This window comes from Hirundo rustica, chromosome 9 (assembly GCF_015227805.2).
Source record: "Hirundo rustica isolate bHirRus1 chromosome 9, bHirRus1.pri.v3, whole genome shotgun sequence".
NCBI classification, from domain to species: Eukaryota; Metazoa; Chordata; class Aves; order Passeriformes; family Hirundinidae; genus Hirundo; species Hirundo rustica.
Genome location: NC_053458.1, coordinates 15,554,868 through 15,575,150, shown reverse-complemented (window position 1 = coordinate 15,575,150; position 20,283 = coordinate 15,554,868). Strand labels below are relative to the sequence as shown.

Sequence of the window (20,283 nt, the reverse complement as noted above, 5' to 3'; positions counted from 1 at the left end):
CAGAAGGGAGAAACGCCTTCCCCCTTCCCCATACTGCTTCCACCATAACCAGTAAAATATCTCTTGAAGTGCACGTTAAAGCAAACACCTAAACTCAAGAATTGCTGCTGCTGCTGAAAGTTAGTCTAATTTAGTTCTATATCACCCCAATATAAATATGTTTACTGCATTTTTTCATATAAAACACATACCTGTTTTTGTCTAACATTCAGAGCAGAGTAATATTATATACATAGCTCAAGATGGTAAAAAAATAATGTCACTACATCGTCCAAACTACAGGATGTGGTATTTAATTTGGTAGAAGAGATTTTCAAAGGTAAAGAGGTCAAGTTAACAGACATGAGTCACAATCATGTCTTATGACTTTGATAACTCCTCCTCAAATTCAATGCACACTGTACAAAGGTGATAATTTGGTGGGCATGCATCCAAAAATGTACTTACTTTAAAGGGAAGTTACCATTGCAACCATACATTTTCAACAGCTGTAATATTAGCATTAAAATAAACGTGTTGGTAAACTTCTGCTTGTGAAGGAGTTTTAACTACTATGCAGAAATACAAAAATAAAACCTCACTAAACCAAACTCCTAATTTATTAATGCTTAATGACAATCAGGTAAAATCCCAGTGGTAAGGTATTTTTCTCATATTATGATAAAAATGAATTAAGCACTAAAAATGTATTATTATCTAGCTTGGGTAACGCAACAGATTGACCATTCTGTTCATCCACAAATCACAGTATCAGCTGTTGCCACATCTGTTAAGTGGTGGTAGTTCTGTGCAACACACTTTAACTAAACTGCAAGAGAAGAATGCTACAATGCCTTGCTACAGAAACAAATCATTACAACTGGAACTTCTCTGTTATAGCAGTGCAGGTTAAAAATCTTAAACATTGAAATGATGCAAAAGAAATCCTCAGAATAAACAGGAATTTCTCAACAACACATTCAAGTATCAGGACATTGTTAAAGACCAATACACTGAATTTCTTTAATATGAAAAGTACAATTAAGGAGTCCCTGCATAAGAATCTCCCTCTCTGAGATGGATAGCTAGCAATTGAAAAGAAACCCCCCACAAATTTCTTTGTTTCCAGCAATTTGAACTTTCAGCACAGGCAACTGATATGTTAGTCCACTTTACTATTTTTTACAGGAGCTATTTTTAGCCATTTCAAAACTAATGGAAGAGTTGAGAGTGTACATTCCACTCAAATTAAGCCATCATCTTTAGCAGCCAACTATTTTGTACATTATAAATGCAGCAATACGTATCAGAGATAATACTAACATCTGTTTTATAAGGCAAGAGGCCAAGGGACTAAACACTAGACCCTGGTGAAGGAACCAGATTTTTTGCTTTCTAGGACTGTGCAACAGTGCCTTCACCAGAGCTTATGGGTTCTCCCAGCCTGGTAGCTGAATCTGTTATTACAGGAAAAGGATGTATGTTTGTATTTATACCAAGGATCTGTGTCTTCATTCTCTACAATGGAGAAGTCTTTCACAGTAGCTTGGGTTGTTATATCTGAAGTTACTGGAGTTCACAGCCTACACTCCAGCCAGCTGGAAATCCTGCTCCTGCTATCACCCCCAGCAGTAAAAGAAGGCTGGGAAAGTCTCCTTAAATCCTTTCCTCATCTTTTACAGGTGATCAGTAGAAAAGATCACTTTTCCTATTGGGTCTGCCACACCCAACATTCCATCTGTAGAGATGCAGGCATCTCATTCCATGCTCTTCCAGTAAAGTTTACGGATGAGCACAGGGTTATTTATAGAAGCATTACTTCACGTCCCATTTGTCTGAGACTTCTTCAGAGCATCACTGATGCACATTGTGATACATTTGAATAGTATTTTTGCAATCCTTCTTTCTCTGAGGCTTAAAATATGGTAGAAAGATTCTCACTGGCTCTTAATGTCCATTTTCTCTTTCAGAATTCCCTAGGCATTATAGAATAATGAAGAAATAGAATCCTGTCTTAACCTACAACAGAAGCCAAAAGAAAATTGCCTGACTTAAATGCTTTATGTGCAATAGCAATGAAAAAGAGGCAGGCGATTTCACTTACTACGTGGATTACAAAAAATTCTTAATACATTTCTAAATACAAACCTGCCTATAGCTTTGCTTTTAAAACCTTTCTACATTTTCTTAGTTTTTAGAAGCCCTGATTCCCCAATCATGGGATTATCAGGAATATTGACTGCAATAGAGTACTCTAAGTAAATCTACTTTTTTATGACCTAAAATGAACATATGACTTACATACAAAGTTTGCAGTGAAAAGTGTAAAGAATGAAAGCCTAGGATTTTAGCAAAGGATTTCTTAATGCATTTTGAACAAGTTTTACTCTTTATGTTCTGTCTCAGCACCATCTCCTAAGTAAGCTGTTTCCTGTTTTGCACACATACTTGCAAAATACTATCCTCCATCTAGCTCTTGTTACCAGCACAGTTCAACACCAGTTAAATAGGAATTGGGAAACATTGGTTTCAAAATAATCAATGCACCAATGAGACCTGTAACATAACAGAAATAAAGCAGAACAAAACAGTTTTTCAATGCATCACGTATAGACATACATAAAACCCGAAATCTTAAAGGATATCCTATAAACCCATGTATACATAACAATAGCAAAAAGGTCTCACTCTACAACTGCATTAAATTAGGGGAATGATGCTAGGTTTTTATACTGCTGAGTATTCAGAAAACCCACAATGAGACATATTTTTTAGTGATCTCAATACTCCTCCTTTTTCAGAGTGGGGAAGGTTACACATGCATTCTATGTGTGTTCCAGCAGCAGTCCTGTGAATGGAACCTTGAATGTGGTATGGAACCTGTTTATCCCAAATCAATCCATTTTTTAATATGAAAAGCCTCACCCTATTTTACAGGGCTCATATAAACAGCAGTTTTCATAGACACAATTTCAAAAAACACCCTAGAAATACTTGTTGCCAATGTGAATCTGATTTTGGTATGCTGCTAACTTTTGAGGGATTTTTCTTCAAGACTAGAAGTTTTCCATTTCAGTTTGGCAGGACTTCAGTTAGCAGCCTGAGAAAAACCTTCAGGTACTACTAAAAACTGTAGCATGAAGAGTATGTTAACCAAAAGTAGAATATTCTGCTTTATTAATAACTAAGAACGACAAAAAAATACTCTAGATATGACATTGAGCAAAACCTTCATGAAGAAGTGCCTTAAGCTAAGGAAATAAAGTACTGCAGTCAGAAGCTATTTATGGTTAAGTTTAACCTGCTGCATTCCCCAGAGTATCTACAATGTATTCCTCTATAATGACCTGTCTAATCTAAAGCATGTCATCTTTAGGAGATAAAAATACACAAATTAACTTCTGACTGAAAAATACCAGCAGGAAGATGACTCCTACTTGATGAAAGAGACTTGCATATTCTGAAATTTAAGTCTTAGACAGTTGTGGCTGTTTCCTCGCTGCACTTGGAAGGGCTGATTTTGAGTTTTTGAGTGGATGGGGCGTCTTTTTTTGATGCTCTCCCAAGTATTGTATTAAAGATATCAAGAGTCACAGGAGAAAAATAAAAATCAGTCTCTATAATAAAAAAATAAATTAAACTACAAAAATAAAGTGCAGTCCCAATGTGTCTACACCATTTTCCAAATTAAGCTAAGATACTATATTTAGCTCAGGCTACCATCCTCTCAACTCCAAAAATCTCTGACCTCTCCGAGCTTTAGTGGTTTCTTTTTCATGCCCTTCACACTGTTTTACCCAGCCAGGACACAATGAACCAGCATTATTATGAACTTTCTGGGGTACAGCCAATGCTTCTGCCTAGGCACAGGTCCTCCCCATTTTCTGAAGATGCCAGAAGTACAGCCAGCTAACCCTGAGTGAGGAAGAGGCAGCTCTGTTCATTCCCAGTATATGCCACTAAACGCTCACTGCCTTTGTACCTCAGGTTTGCAGGAATTCTCAGTAGCTGTACTTCACTATGCACTAAGTATATTCATTACAATAAAGACACATAATATATTTCAGGAGAGTAGACAGATTGTTTTACAACAGTGGAAAAATTAATAGAAGCAATCAGAAGTATCTGACATTTTCAATGTACATTGTTGGCAAACTAGTGGAAGAATTTGCAGAAAAAAACTACATGCCAGATAGATATGAAGAAGAAAATAATTCAGCTCCATAGTTCAGAAAATATATGTGAATCAATTCAGAATAGGGATGCTTGTAGTTAAGTTTTAAAAATCTGTTTTCTTGAAGTACTGTATAAACCTTAAATTGACAGCGAATTAATTAAAGTAGATGCAATAGATGGGAAGGGAGGCAAACACTGAAGAAAGGAAATGCTACTTTTGAGCTCATAAAACAGTACAGTTTATTGTAGAAAGAAAAAAAATTGCAAAAATGGGAGATCATTAGCAGAACTTGTATCTCCCTTGCTTTTCTTTCATACCCAAGGTCATGTAGTTCAAGAATACCACTGGAGTTAAAGAAATCAATTCCCACATGCACAGAAACTGCTGCCCTGACAGTGTCACTCCCATCAGTGAGTTACTCCCATCCAAAAGAAACACTTCAAACTGGTGCTGGCTGCTAACCTGAAAAATATATGATGATACTGGACACCCCTCTACAGGAGCCCATCATTCCTTTTCCTTCTGCACTTAAGAAACTTCTAAGGATTTTAAAAAAAATCTGTTAGAATTAGTTTAATTAAAACTCGAGAATACATTCACTTGCTCTCTTCTATGGAATCCTAATACAGATAAAGACCGATTTCTAAAGCAATTGAATTTACAATTGTAAATTGTTTCTGCATTAGGTAGCATGTTACAAATAAAGGCAGAATTCAAGAAAGGAGTTTGCCCCCAAAACAAAAATTAACTGTTGATAAATGCCATGTGCTTTGCCATAGATTAATATTTTATTTGAAAAATGTACATGCAAAATGAAAAGGAAAAATGTCAGATTGAGATGTTCCTTTGTGAAAGGGCTTGCTTATATGCTGAGGAATTATATTTGAACCAGCTCAATAAAAATGAATAGTTAAAACTAAATTTTTTCACTCAACAGGAAAATACTTAGTTTGACTCACACTAACTTGAATGAACAAAGGAGTACAATTAAAAAACCCTCTGAAATCAATTACATTGTTCTAATGTTGAAGCACTGTCTGTTTTAATTTTCAAAATGTTATGTTCCCTTCTCTTCAGGAGAAGAGAGATTTGCAAAGATGCAAATCATAGCAACTTGAAGAAAACTCCCTAAATAACGAGTTAACTTTCAGTAACAAAATTTAAGTAATCTTTCTCAGGAGGCCTAGTTATGGATATTACAATTTGCAAATCATGACTTTTGACATCCAGGCATCCTCAGCCTAAAACAACAGCTTCATATGAGCTTATAAATAAGCAACAAACAAACTCAAATATTGAAGAAAACATGCTTCCATTAAAGGAGATTGCCGAGTCCCAAATGGGCAGCAGTTCAAGAATGCTACATGAGTAGTCAGGCATGTACGATTTACAGTACAGTTTTTACTTTTCTACTGCTGTCACTAAGTTTAGAATATGTGTACAAAAAGGCTTTGCTGATTTCAAAATGTTCTGTAGATCTGTATGCTTGTTTTTGTACTTTTCAATACAGGTCTTTGAAACTTTGACTTTGTCTTCTGTAATCTTTTCCTAGAATCTGGTTTACTGTATCAGGTCCCCCCATCTGATTATGCCCATGTAATTCCCTACATGCTCAGGATGGGTTGCAGGCAGCACACACCCTCACAACTTCAGAGGTGAATAATACTTGTCAGGAAAGCCGACATTTCTTTGTCACCATTTATCTTATAATTTTAGCTCCCACAATTTGAGTATTAGGAAAGAAAGAATCTTGTCAGTTCATATGCAGATCTATGTATAAAGGAAACATCCTCTTAAAACACATTCCATTTATTTGTCTTGCAGCGTCTTCCCATATAAATAAACATATAAAGTTGAAAAGAAATGGATGGTTTTACATATTGTGCTTGTAAAAAGCAACAGGCCACACGGTCAATTTGCATTCCTTCTAAAGTCTCAGCAATAGCTTTGGATGCTTTTGGGCTTATGTTACTCAAAAATCCAAGTGATAACGTGTATCACAATGATGAAAAAGAAACTTCAATCTCATATCCAGTAAGCTCAGCACTGTAAATAGGGCAAGTCCTAAAATCTATCATAAAAGGAAGGGGTTATGTTCCTCTTCCTACAGAAGAGAAATAAGGAAGGTAGAAAAACAGACCAAAGTGAGGTTTTTTCCATTTTAATAATGACTGGCATAAAGTTTCTAGCCTACATTACAGAGATAAGCCTGTTGTTACCATAGAGCTTTGGACCACCTGGAATCACCAAAACCAATCTCCTTGTTTATTTTAAACATAATCTTTCACCTCAACAGCACAAATATAAAAGAATACATTTAGGGTTTGCAAGTACAAGGAGAATGAGAAAGAATTGATAATTTTGAAATTAATTCAACACAAGTACATTGAAAACATTTAATCACTTGGTTACCTTAAACTTCTGCACCAGATTTTTAGGCCTTTTCTTCCCCAAATTTGGCTGGACCTCTGAAACACAGCATCAATCTTGTACACAGTAGTTCAGAGTCCTCTAAATGGTGCTTTAATTAATGCTCCTGTGACCATTCAGAGATATTTTCTTATGGCAAACATTCAACTCATCACTGTATGGGGTTTTTTTCCCCTACTGAATATTCAAATGTCTCACAGTTATCAAGCTACTCATTAACTGACAAATGTATTCATACCAAGCTATATATAATACCTCAGTCTCTTAATAATCTTTATGGGCAGTACTTTATAATATTACTCGCACAGTACTTTGCCTTCACTCCAAAATTCAATCCCATCCATTTCAACTGTACACTCACTTTTTCCTCCATTTCAGTTAGAGAAATAACAAAAAGACTTAAGATCTTTCAAAACAACTTCTTGTACTGAGTGCATAAAAGGTTTAACAGGAAAGATTTACCACTTCTGAAAGTTACCTAATAAACTTGGGGTTATATTCCTACACTGACCTCGGATACTGCTACAAAACCTTACCACTGTTCTCAGCCTTCCACATCAAACTAAATGTAACTACATCTTCCACCCTTGCATGATGTTCAAACCAATTCTATTTTTAATGTTTTTTCCGACAAACAGATTTTCACTGCCACATGCATATTGTGAGACGTTCTGCTTGAAGAATGTCAAGCTAGAAAAGAATTGTCACAGACAATGCTTGGACTGTTCATTATCTGCACATTCACCTGCAGCAGAATCAGACTCTTCACAGTCCTTAGCTGTGAATCTGTAATCTGATAAACATTTTACTGCATGAACCACCACTGCAGGCAAAAAAAAAAAAAAAGCATCCTAAAGAACCAGCAGTCCTGACCTCCCCTAACAGTTTGTTCCTGTCCCAGACCACACACTGATATATGCCAGTACAACCCTTTATATGGCCCCACAGTGAACTGCAATTATGAACCTGATCTTGCTGAAGACTAATCTAGGGGTGAAAAAAACCCAACAAAACAAAACAACGAAATCTGTTCACCATATAGCTGCCCGTGCAGATGTAAAGCAACACACTATGGCACACGCTCACTTTCAGCAGCCGTACCAGCTGACAGTCTGACGCTCTTTGAGCAATAGACTCAAAGGGCAAATGAATGGGCAAAGCTTCCAATTCCAGCACATGGCATCAGCAATGAACCAACTAGAACTTCTTCATCCTAAATTTATGTCACAGACCTGCCTATATCTTTATTGCAACAAAGAAAACCAAATTGCATATACTTTTGAGTTTTCAAAAATACATACGTTAAAGTTCCTAAGTTCATAGGCCAACTATGGCACCAGTGATACACTAAACCATATCACTATTACCTGGTTAGTTAGACAGTTTGTATTTGGAACTTTGAAATAAAATAAAAAAGAGACATATTTTCTGATGTTTTGATATATCAACTCTCTATTTTCTCCTCAAAAGTTACATGAAGTTTAGATAGGGAAAAAAGATTTACATACAAGCAGCTGAACAGAAGAATAATTTCAGGACACCTATGTACTGCAATTATTTACAAGTACTATTTCAGGTAAATAAAAAACTTACTATTACTTCTTATTAATTTTAATAACCTATTTATTTCAATAGTCTAACAATTACGAGTACATAGGATATTGCATATGTATTTATGAAGTTCATTTACATGTATTTACTTTTTAAATTTCATTAGAGAAAATGTATCTGGTAGTGATGTTCAAGTACTTTGAGTATTAAGAGCTAAAAAAACCCAAACCAACCACAAGGTGTACCAGCTCACACATTCCAAGAACTGAGCAATATTCTCTGGGTTTAGGGCTCAGAAAACTACTATTGTTGTATTTACCCACAAGAAAAGCTCTCCTTTCTGACTTAATCTGCTTGGAAATGTTTCATCACAGTAACAAATAGAGCCCCACAATATTCCTGAGATTTACCTTAGAACTTTACTACAATCTATTAGTACCTTGGTATGGCAGACTTAATTATGCCTTATCCTGGCTATAGATCTGCTGTCTATTGCATTTTGTTACATCCTAGTAACAAGTGTGGAAAGTTAAGGGAAAGCTGCCTCCCTGATTCTTCTCAATACAAACGGAACAGATTCTGCTACTTTCATTTTCAGGGTAACGTTCTTGTGTTTAATAGAGACTTAAAATCTCTGAAGCCTACTACCAAGTTGCAAGGTAACAAATGTCAGAAAAACCTCAAGAGAAAAACCAGTTTGCTTCAACACCAGACTCCCATACATAACACCACAGACAGGAACCAGCTATCAGAGGCTTCGAGTTCTCTAATCTCCACTTATTTAGAGAAGTCAGAAACTCTCTATCATTTAAAAACCAATACATCTCCAGCAAAGAAAACAAGGCTTAAAGGAATCCATAGGAATTCGAGGTAGAAAAAGTGAGCTAATGTAGTCACATCCACATTAAGGTTTTTACTAACCCTGATTTGCGTGTTGGGCCAGAGCACACTGTCCCTGGGTCTGGGTCTTGCCACATGCCAACCTTTCTTCATGGCACAAAAAAAGAACAGAGAAATGCCGCATATATTAAACTTTCATAGCCCAGCCCATTCCAGTCATCATTTCTTATCTGGTACCCATCTGATAGCTAGCTATGTACCTACAGTAAAATAACAAAGGCTTTCAGTATCAATATACTTGGCCTAGGAAAATACATTTCTACTAATACTCCTACTTTTTCCCTGGCTGCCCAGTGGAAGCAACAAACTCCACTACTGTGATCACAGTCTTGCCATCGCCGTGCATCCACTCCAGACGTGCTCTGAACACCGCAGCAGCAGTAAACAGGAAGTAGAGCCGCGGTGGGCACAGTGTTGATACAAAGTATAGGAAACTGTATCTATACCTAACATCCAGAAACATGCAAGGCGTGGCCTGCTCTTAAAAAACAATCGGCTCACCACTACCCAGCTGGTGGTCCTACAACTGAGCCATAGTGACTGATCACACGAACCCCGCTCAGCTCACCCTACCTGTGAAGTTAAACGCACTACCTCAAAGAGCTTCATCTCAGCCTCTTCTATTAAGCAGAGTAGAACAGCAGCAGAACTCCCAGCAAAGCTGGCCCCTTCAGCTGAACATAAGCCTGCAAACACGCACTCTATCCTGTTCATGGGAGTGTCTCCTCACCACAGAAACCTCAGCCATCTCATCCTCATCAGCTACCAGAATTTGCACCGGCAAACCTGAGGGATGCCACAGAACTTCCTCAGTTTTACATACAGTCACAGAATTCCTGAAAGTTTGGAAAATCATTGCACCAAATCATGAAAAAATCGGGAGAGCAGTACTTTGCTCCAAAAGATGTACTCCCAGGGTGCTAAGCAAGTAGATCAACTCCCTGGTGAAGCGTCAAACAGTAAGTAACCGGTAGCTGTAAAATGGCAGTAACAAAAATGGTGTTGATCTGTGTCACTGTGACATAATTGTATTGCTGCAGCTCAAATAAACAAACATATCAGAACCACTGTTACTTGTAAGGACAGGTCTAAAGCATTTCATTAGCTAATGGCACTATTAGTTTCTGTTTCGATGTAATACTTCTCAATCATATCTCAAAGTAACAGAAGCCATGGACTCAATACTATAACATATATCCCATTTCCTTAAAAAGAACCTCCCCCACCCACACCAAACAGTAGCAAAGATGCTCTCTGGCTTCTGCCAGGAACTGCAGACCAAGCATTAATAATTAAAGCTTCAAAGTACCATGCAAATGTTTTGCCCATGCTACAGTGCAGTCTCATGAGAGATACTTCAGCTCAGTCTATTCCTGAAGCCATTCAGGAAAAAAATAAAACAAACAAAAAGCCTACCATCAACCAATTTGTACCAGTTGTACTAGTGATTTCTAGCAAAAGAAAAAAAAAGAAAAAAAAAAAAAACAAAAAAAAAAAAACAAACAGGGAAAAAAAAAAAAAAAAGAAGACTGAGCCCTCCACTGCACATAACACGTACAGAACACACATAAAACTTTGTTAGTCTGAATCTGTGAAGAGGTCTTAGTCTCTGATTCAGCACTGAGGCACTAATGCAGAAATTCTTAATCCCAACATGAAACCCTCAAACCACTGTTTCTCAATGTAAAGGATGTATCAATCTAATTATTCTACTGCAGATTTTAGGTTTCATTGTAACAAATGACTTCACAATGTATAAATCTGTTCCAGAAGAGCTACTACACATAGTATAACTAAATACTTTTCTACTAGCCATCACTAATAATTTTTCTGGAGTAAAAGTAACAGATCTGGATCCTAAAAATAAACCTGTTCTGATAAAGAAAATTCAGTCAAATGTATACAAGTCTACATCATATACAAGTTCCTGTGTTAACAGGAAGATTAACAGAATTCAAAAAATGGGGGAAAAAACCCCAAAACACCCCAAACAAAACCAAACAAAACAAAGCCAAAAACTCCACCCATGCGCCTACCAAAAGGTATTTTAAGGACTCTTTATGCTCCACTGAGAACAGGATGCATATTTTGCTAATACAAGATTTGAACAGAGGACTATTTAAAGAGTAATATATGTCCACAAATGGAAAAAAAAATCCTGAAGTGCTTCTCCAAATCCACCAATTGTATAAACATTTGTAGGGATTTGCATTTTCATTTCTAAACTGCAACTGACTAGTTCAGGATATTTTCACCTGAATGTGACATTCTTTCCTCCTGAAGAATCAAGAGTCATTCAAAATTATTTAAAGCTAATCTGTCCTAGCTGAATATAATCTGAAGGCAGTCTTACTGCTGAGTATTCAGCCCAATTACAATGTCCCTTCAAAACAGATTAATTAGGTTACTTGTACCTTTTTACGGTGTCCTTAGGCACTTGGCCACAGCTAATAATAAATACCCAGGACTTTCTAACTCCAAAAAAGCAGGCATCGTTACCTCTGTTCTAAAGATGAGGAAACTGAGACGTGAGTAAGCAAAGTCATCTGCTCAATGTCACCTAGTTGACAGCAGAGAAGCCAGGAATGAAATACAGGTTTTCAGAGTCTCAGAGCCAGTAGTTTAACAAGTACAAGTGCCCAAATTTATACACATTTATACACAAAACACAGTTGTATAACCTCAGTCTCAACTGTCCAATCTGTATCATACAGACTAACAAAATACTACTAAGCATTTTTCAGTCACATTAATGTGACATTTTTGCCCTAGATATGAAATGGAAAAACAGAACAAACCAAAAACTATATGGGATGTGCCATCATAAAATAATTTACATATATTTCAATTGTGGTGCATTCATTACTATTTAAAAAAAAGATTACACTGGCCTTTAAATGTGATTCTGTCAGGAAATTTATACTTTACAATCCCTAAGTACAGCACCTTAGGAAATTAGGTGACCAGGGTATTAAAACAAAATATCCATTAAAAAAATCCCTTTATGCTGACCAGTATCAAGATATTTTTACAATGTTCTATAATATTAAAAATATGTATGATGGTTGAGTTTGAAAAATTAACTCCAGGTAGAGCCTTTAATATTTCCATTTGAAGTAATGAAGGATTTGTTACATGCTTATTCATTTTAAGGCATAGCCCAAGTTCTCCATCTTGACCAAACAATTTCATTTAGGCAAATAAACCCAAGTAATACACTCTCTTCACCTGGTATTAAACAAGTATTGCTTTGCAAAACACAACTTAGAGTGAAGCAAAATTTTTTGTAAAATACATCCTGTAACATTAACAATAAAAGTCCCAAGTTTGCAAGATTTACAGCACTGTCTAGAAAAGAAGTGGTAGTGAACACCTAAGAAGTACTCAAGTGTAATCATTGTGCATACACAATAGTTTCATTTAAATACTCCTAGCAATAGCTTCTGTTAATCCAGCCATACCAATTTACTATGCTGACAGCTACCATCACTGCCAAGAAAGCATATGCACTTCAAAAAAATAAATTCATTTTAATAATTATTTGGAAAAAAAAACCCAAACTTTTTTTACATAAAAAACCATTAAAAACGTAAAAATGTTTTATTTCATGGATGCCTTATTTAAGAAAAGACAGCACTGTATGTTAGAGTTTAATTTCTTTAAAAAACAGAGTTACCAATTCCACCAGGAAGCATAGAGTTAAAGACTGCAATTAACCTGAGAACAAGCACTGGAGAACCTAGTTTACCTGGTGTACAAAGTTCTAAGGGATGCAAGCCCAGAGAAGGACAGCAGAATTTTGGAAGGGAAGGCAACATCAGCAGTACTGGTTCTTACCCAAGCTCATTCCTCCTCCTCCTAAAGAACCTCTGCTGGAGATAAAAGGAGGTAAAAAAGCGGTAATCTGGCTTTATGTAATCTTTCAATCTTTAGTAATCAGGCAATTTCGCTGGTGAAGCTAACAGAACAAACTAAAAAGAGGATTTGCTTATTGCCAAGTTTACCTCGTACTTTGCATCTGCTAACTACTGAGAAATAAATGTTGCATTTTTCACCTTGAACAAACTTAGTTTAAAACTTGCTAAGTAGCAAGATATATATACCTTCCACATCCCACTATCAGTCTGTAAAATGTTTAAAGTAAAATAAAATATAGAAGAATGGATACAATATTTTGTAGAAAAAGCAGGACAGAAATATCAAGTGGATACTTGCTAGCAGAGGCTTATAAGAAATTGCTCTATTTGATACGGCATCACTTACTTAAAATACAAAACTTTCACAGTGAGAAGTGAGATCTAGGGTCTATTTAAGGCCCATTTAATTAAGCCTTTGAAACAAGTACATATGCCACATCTATGTTTTACCACTTTCTTATTAGCAACTAGTTATTTTGCTCTTATGTTTTTTATATTTTCTCAGAATCCACTTCACATCCTGTTAGTCAGTAGCTGGGACAGTCTGCCAATGCTTCTGTCAGGAGCATTCAATTGATTCATAACTACTGATCCACTTCTATCAACTTCAGCCCAAGCTAACAGATTTCTTACAGCCCGCTGGAGTACACAGGGCTGTCATAACCAGGTGCACACAGCACAAAGCAATGTGTTATATTGATCACTAAGTGATACTTTAGAGTCCATGTCAGGAACAAGCTTGGCATTTACACTGGGTTTAGCCTGTTTACAGTAAGTTTTCACATCTATTAATAAAACACCTAAACCACACATCACCCATGATCTAGATCAGCCCGTGTACTTGACCCTTTAAACCTTTACTGTGGCTGTGAATTCTACAACGTCCTCCTCTTTCTGTGCAGGAGTGCAATGTGCAAGTAAAAGCCCGTTTCACATGTAAGCACTTTTTACGTTAGAACTCTTACGATTGAGGAACTTCCCTCCTGAAGAAACATGAGTTGAAATGGCGTATCTCACACTTCACTGTAGTTCCCTTTACTTTCAGACCATACCACTCAAGCAACTTTTACGTACAGGTATATGTAGAGCAACTTTTTTGACAGATTCCCAAGCAGAATTATATTGATGCCTTTGTATTTCACTGCTAACATATGGCATGGCAAACAAAACACCATCAGTGGTTCTTTCTGATATGAAAGTTCCTCTTTAAAATACCTAAAAGTTAAACCCAACTGGCATTCTCATGTTAACCTGTCCTGTGCAAGAGAATATATTTATTGATACAGAAGCTATATATAGATATATTGATACAGAAGCTTCCATATATAATGGAAGAGACAGTGCAAGCAAAGAATCTAATCCATCCTAGGTTTTTTTGTTGGCTGGTGTGTGGTGTGGTTGTTTGGTTTTTTTTGGGTTTTTTTGGTTTTTTTTTTTGTTAGTTAGTCAGTTTGTTTTGTTTATTTTTTTAAAATTAGTATCACTGTCAGTCTCATCTTGTAAGAAAAAAAAGTAACAAAACAAAATTAAAACCAACCTTTCTGATCCCCCAAATAAAAACCTCCACTCATTTCTGTTTAAAGCAATCAGAACCTCGCTTTGGGCACTTCTACAGAAATGCTGCTTCCATTTAGCTTACTTGAAACACTACTATAGTTAGTTATTCACAGAGCTCTCCACTTCAAACAGGTTTACCAGCTTATATATCATCGTATCAAGTTTGTATTAACATACTGATTCTTTCTAGGCACTTATGAGCCACTGATTAAAGTTCAGCATTTTAGATGGATTCTTAGCCTTCAGCCATCTCATGTGCTACAATATTAAGTAGACTCCTACATCTGTCGTGCCTTTTCTTCCGTTGCTATTCAAGTGAGCACACCTCCAACATTCAGAATTACAGGAGAACTTGACAGCATTAGTAATTTCTTTTTTTTTAAACACGCCTTTCTAATTTTTATTTGACCATTAAATTCAATACTTTCCATTTATGGACTTCTTACTTAGGTTCATTGTCCAACTAATAAATTCAGAGACACATTCTTAGCCCGGGTAAACATAACTTGCATGGATTTAGTGATGTATATTAAAAAAAAAAAGAAAAGCAAGCTTTCTTCGGAACAAGGAAGCTGAGGAGGTAGCAGGTTGTGCTGACATTTAAAGATAAGAACACAAAAGTGAAGCTCCGGAATTGCATCTAACCTTGCAGCTGACAAGCAGAAAAGTAACAGTTGCACAGCCAACCAAAACCGGTCAAATTACAGGGGCGGAAACCTCTAAGCCTTGAGCTTTCAACCTTTTAACAGTGTTGAGGGGTCTTTCGGGATTGTGTTTTTGTAGTGACAAGAACCTTCGCCGTGTGACAAATGACGTTGATCGCACCATTTTCTCCTCTTCCCAAGCTCGGCGCTCAAGGCCTACAAGAAGGAAGCTGCTCCGGCTCCTGCGCGGTGCCGTGTCCAGAGGAAAGAGAGGCTCCTTGCCTGACCCTGACGCGGGCGTGGGGTGGCTACCGGGAGCCCTCTGGGCCCGGCCCGGACGAGCGCCGTGCCCCGGGCGGGGCGGGGGGAAGAGCGAGAGCTGCGGCGCCGTAGCGGCTCTGGGCGCGGGCAGCCTCGGGGCGGGCGGAGGGAGATCCCGGGCGGCGGGGCCGGGGGCTCGGCCCGGGCAGGCCCCGCCAGAGGGACGCGGCCGCTCGGCGGGGGAAGGAGGGAGCCGAGCGCAGACAAAAGCGGGTCGCGGCCGGCGGCGGGGTGGGGCCGTGACCGGGCGGCGCCTCCGCTCCTTGGGGAGAGCAGCGGGAAGAGGCCTGGGGTGGGCACGGGCTTCCGCCGGTCCCCCGGCCAGGGCTAGGCTGGGCTGGGCTGGGCTGGGGTGGGCGTCCCGCGCCGAGCGGCGGGCAGGGGGCGGCGGGGCGCGGCGGCTTCTCCGTCCTCCCCGCCAGGAAAGGAGGGGAGTAGGGCTGGGGCGGCGCCCCTCGCCGCTTACCTGCAGCTCGGTGAAGAGGATCTCCCTCTCGGCCGCGTTGGACGCCATTTCGCCGGGGTTTGAAGTCCGCACCTGGGCGCTGCTGCCGCTGCCGCCGCCGCCGGCGGGGAGGGGAGCGAGGGAGGCGGGTCCGGGGCCGGGACTAAGGGCGCATCGGGGGCGGGGGGAGCGCTCCGTGCTCAGGCAGGCGGGCGGGGGCGCGCGGGGGGGGCCGCCGCTGACCCCTCTACTCTCATGGGGGTCGCGGTGGGCTGTGGGGCGCGGTGCGGCGCGTTCCCCGCGGTGCGGCTCGCAGCGGCGCGCTCCCCGCGGTGCGGAGCGGCGCGTTCGGAGCGGCGCGGAGCGGCGCGGTGCGTTCCCCGCCGCGCGGTGCCCGCGGTGCGCTCCCCGCCCGGGCGCGGCGCTCGGCCCTGGCAGCGCTCGGGCCGCCGCGGCTGCTGCGCCTGCGGCCGCCGCCGATGTCGCACCATTTGGCTGTCACCCTGTCGCAAAGGCGTCGCTGCTTTGCGGCTCCCGGAGCACGTGACCGTGCGGGGAGTAAGAGCGGGCTCCCTGGGAGGCGGAGAGCGGCGCGCGCCCCCGGCCCCACCTCCGCCGCGCGGGGGGAGCGGCGCGAGGCGCCGAGCGCGGGAAGGCGGCGCGAGGCCCCTCAGCCCCCACCCCCCCCCCCCACTCCCCTCAGCCCCGCGCTCCCCTCAGCCCCGCGGCCCCTCGCCACTTTCCTCCCTGCACACTCCGCTGGTTGGTGGCGCTTCCCCATCCGTTAGCCTCCAGCGCTGGGAAGCCTGTCGTTTCCTCCTGTGGTGGCCGGGTGTGGGGGGCGTGTGGCACGTTCCTGGTGATGGGGGCTGCAGGGGCTCGGCTCTCCCGGGCCCAGGAGGCAGGCGAAGCCCTCGGTTTGTTGGGTAGCGAAGGCAGGTAGTTCAGGAAGGAGAGTTCACGCTTGTCTCAAGCAGCCACCTGCCGCCCTGGGGACCTGGAGCAGTGGCCCAGGAGGTTGTGGTGAGTGGGGGCTGTAAATGCCGTTTTTAACAGTTTAAAGGGCTAAACATTTGTACTTGGGATGCTTGGTGAGTTTTTTGGGGGTTGGCACTGTTCAGTTAATCTGCAGTGTAATAAGCTGCTCAGAGCTTCAAAATCGGTTTGAGTGTCTGGGAGGAAATGGTTTCTCTTTCCTCGTGGCACCATGTGACAAGACCGTTTCTTTTCAGCTTCCTGCCTGTCTCGAGGGTTGGTGGTTTTCTTCACCTGTCCATAAACGTGTGCTTTCTCTTTGTCAACTATACCCACATGCATTCTCATCCCACCCTAATACTGGATGCTACGTTCAGCTAATTGGACTAATGCACAATGCTCTGTGGAAGCAATTATAGCGGTGTTGTGTTTTTGTTTTCTTTTTTTTTTACTCCATGCAGTTCATGTCAAATTCATAAGCTGAGGCATTTTCGATAGATTCAACTTCTTGCAAGCATCATCAGCATTTGTTCTGTATGTGCTACTGCATCTCTGTATGGCTACAGAAAATTAGTAGTCTGTTTGCATTAGGAGTGCAAGTTAAACTTTGGAGGGTTGCGTTGTTTTGTTTCATTTTCTTGAGGAAATAGGAATGGCAGAAATCAATGTTAAATTACCACTACTATTCCTAGCAAATTTGAAGCATCTTAAGTGTGCTTATACTTCCACTGTTGAGCACCAAACAAACCTGACAATCAAAGGTACTATCATGCAGTAGAAGTTTATGAACATATGCATACGGTTAGTCTCACATAAAATAAATATTAAGATAATTCTACAATATTATGCATGTTTTCACTGAAATTACAATTTCACTGACTTCTGTGTAAGTAGGTGTTTGAAACAGTTCATAATCTTTCACATACGCAAATTGATGTCTAGACTTAGTCCACATGAAGCCAGTGGCTTAATTTCTGTGTTACGTGACCAGGCAATTACAGGCTCAGCGGAGAACTTCACTTGCTGATTGTCTAAAAGTCACTGTTTTAGAAAGGCTCTTATCCAGTGAAGTCTGTGCTAGCACACCTTCGCTGTCAGTGGTATGAATTAGTGTTATTTTAGTGGTCCCATGTCAACAGCCATGAGGTGGCTCGTGGCGCACGGTGCGGTTTTGGGCACAGGGCATACAAACAGGATGGAGGGGATGGGGAAAGAAAGACTTCTATACAAAAATTTCTTATTTTGACCATGATAGAATGATTCTAAATGTTTAACCTTCATTTGAACTGGTTTTGAGAACAGATGTTGAAGGATAAAAAGAAGTAATCAGAAATGCCTGGTTTCCTGTGATGTAGTGACTTCACATCCTTGTCAGCATGTATGTGGTCCACTGCTGCAGCTCACCTCCTTGCCTGGTCCGGTTGCAGAGGAGAAGAATCAATGTGCTTGCATGTCTAGCTTACACAATGTGGTCAGAGGGAAACACAGATTGTGCCCCAGAGAAAATTCACAGATATATGAGGGCGTGTCAACAAAGTTAATGAAGCTTTGAGATTCTCTCTAAAACAGGCAGCTGGCTTTGGTTCATGCTTAACCTAGCCTGCCTATTGAGTGTAGCCTAGAGCATATTATTACTCCTGTCAAGACAAGGCCTGTAATCTTTTTTTGTATTCCAAATGTTATTTACACAGCTTGGAAGGACACAGTCCTAGATTCTTTGATGGAAGTGTAGTGGCAGAGGAATCTGAAGAGAAACTGGCTTGGTAAAACCATATTAGCTTAGCTAAAGCTCTGATAATTAATAATTCTTCCTTTAGAGTCTGGAAAGCACAAGGCAGTCCTGGACAACTGGAGCGCTGCATTGAGTGCTGTTACAGTGAATTAGTGAGCAAGAGGGAACATTCTGAGTGAGTCCCAAAATAGAAGGCAGTTAAGTATGTAAGTCTGAGAATTTAGTGTTATATGGAATCCTGAGTTCAGCCTGTGCCTTAAAATACCTGAGTGCAATTTCTTCAGCCATTATTCTGTTAGCTCATCCCCGCAGTCAATTAGAAAGCTAGAAAAGCAAACTGAATGAAATGGATGTCAGTACTACTGGCTAAGGCCTTTAATTGTTTCTTTTCTTCAGGGTGTGTTATTAAAGTCTTTGTCACAAAGACCTGGAAAAGTGAATAGCTGAGACTTTCGGTGTTCCTGGTACAAAACACACCCTGTGAACTCTTGAACACAGTACAGAACTCTTTAGGTAAATGTTCAGGATACTGTAAGCAAAATCAAAGGTGTTTTTTAGAATAGTTCTAACTAGTCCAATATATCACCTAAGAAACAGCTTACTTTCACTTAATGATGCATATAGAAATAAGGATTGACATGTGAAGAGCACCAGATAGGTGTTAATGATACTGTTATACTTACTACTGGCAAAACTCTATCAGGAAAAAATGTTATTTCTTACTTAGGCTTCTGGTTAATCTTGCTTGTTTAAAGTAGTGATGTAGGTCTTAGAGAGACAACAGTGTAGAGATGTGACTAGGTATGGGCAAAATTAAACTCTTGGAAAGAAGAAGTTGGATATGATTCTACACATGCTCTTAACAGATGACTGAGGCAGAGCAGTACTGGGCCAGCTCACCACCTTTTTAGCACGGAACAAGCTCTAAGAATTAGTGAGCTTGTTAATGGGGTGGGATAAAGGTTATTTGATTTTGCAAGGAATTTTGATACCTGTTAAAGGAAATCCTTGTCTCATAAAGCAGGAATGCCAAAATTCACACTTCAAGTCTACTTTGGGATAGAATTTAAGTTCTTTCACTTAGGAACAAAGACAGCTAAGTATATAAAAGAAATTAAGCCCCAACATTAGTTTTAAAAAAAAGGAACCCCAAACCACTACCGCCACTGCAACAGGTTTTGGATAATGTAACCATTAATTGTCCCTGACTTCTAGACAAAGCAGTGTTACTGTTGCACAGTTAACCTTCTAAGTTGGATCCTTTAAAAACCTTATGAAATTCTGGAACTATGAGGCACAGAAAAATGAGATGGAGGATGTATACGTCTTTGCCTTCTTTATTTGTTTACTTCAGCCTGATGGTGTTGTAAAAACAGTATATTAATGATTAATAGTACTTTGCATCTTCCTGTTTTGTTTTGCAAATAATTGTTGGAATAAGAGAAATCTTCATTTTATAAAGCTTCCAATACTACATCTTCCAATAGATTTAGGAATAAATATGTCTAGGTCAGGTTAAAACTTGAAACAAAGAAAAATAAATTTATTGTATAATCTTTCTTAGATCAACAACTTGCTAGTGTTTATTAAAGAAAATGCCATAAAGGAAAAAATAAAAAAATTTAAAAAAAAAATCAAAAGTATGGATAACTTTC

At 39.9% G+C, this 20,283-nt stretch overlaps 1 protein-coding gene and 1 long non-coding RNA gene across 20 annotated transcripts in view; one reads left to right on the top strand and one right to left on the bottom strand.

The window, feature by feature from the left end:
* PKN2 (protein kinase N2) overlaps positions 1-16,073 on the bottom strand; it is a 54,157-nt gene extending 38,084 nt beyond the window's left edge. For both annotated transcript variants that reach the window (XM_040072567.2, XM_040072568.2), the window contains exon 1: positions 15,943-16,073. In XM_040072567.2, coding sequence (XP_039928501.1) covers positions 15,943-15,990 — 48 coding nt within the window. In that variant the 5' untranslated portion in view covers positions 15,991-16,073. The remainder of the gene's footprint in view (positions 1-15,942) is intronic.
* A 564-nt stretch (positions 16,074-16,637) lies between these two features.
* Positions 16,638-20,283, top strand: part of LOC120756252 (uncharacterized) — a 505,318-nt gene continuing 501,672 nt past the window's right edge. For all 18 annotated transcript variants that reach the window (XR_005702114.2, XR_005702112.2, XR_005702110.2 and 15 more), the window contains exon 1: positions 16,638-16,944. This is a non-coding gene — a long non-coding RNA (uncharacterized LOC120756252). The remainder of the gene's footprint in view (positions 16,945-20,283) is intronic.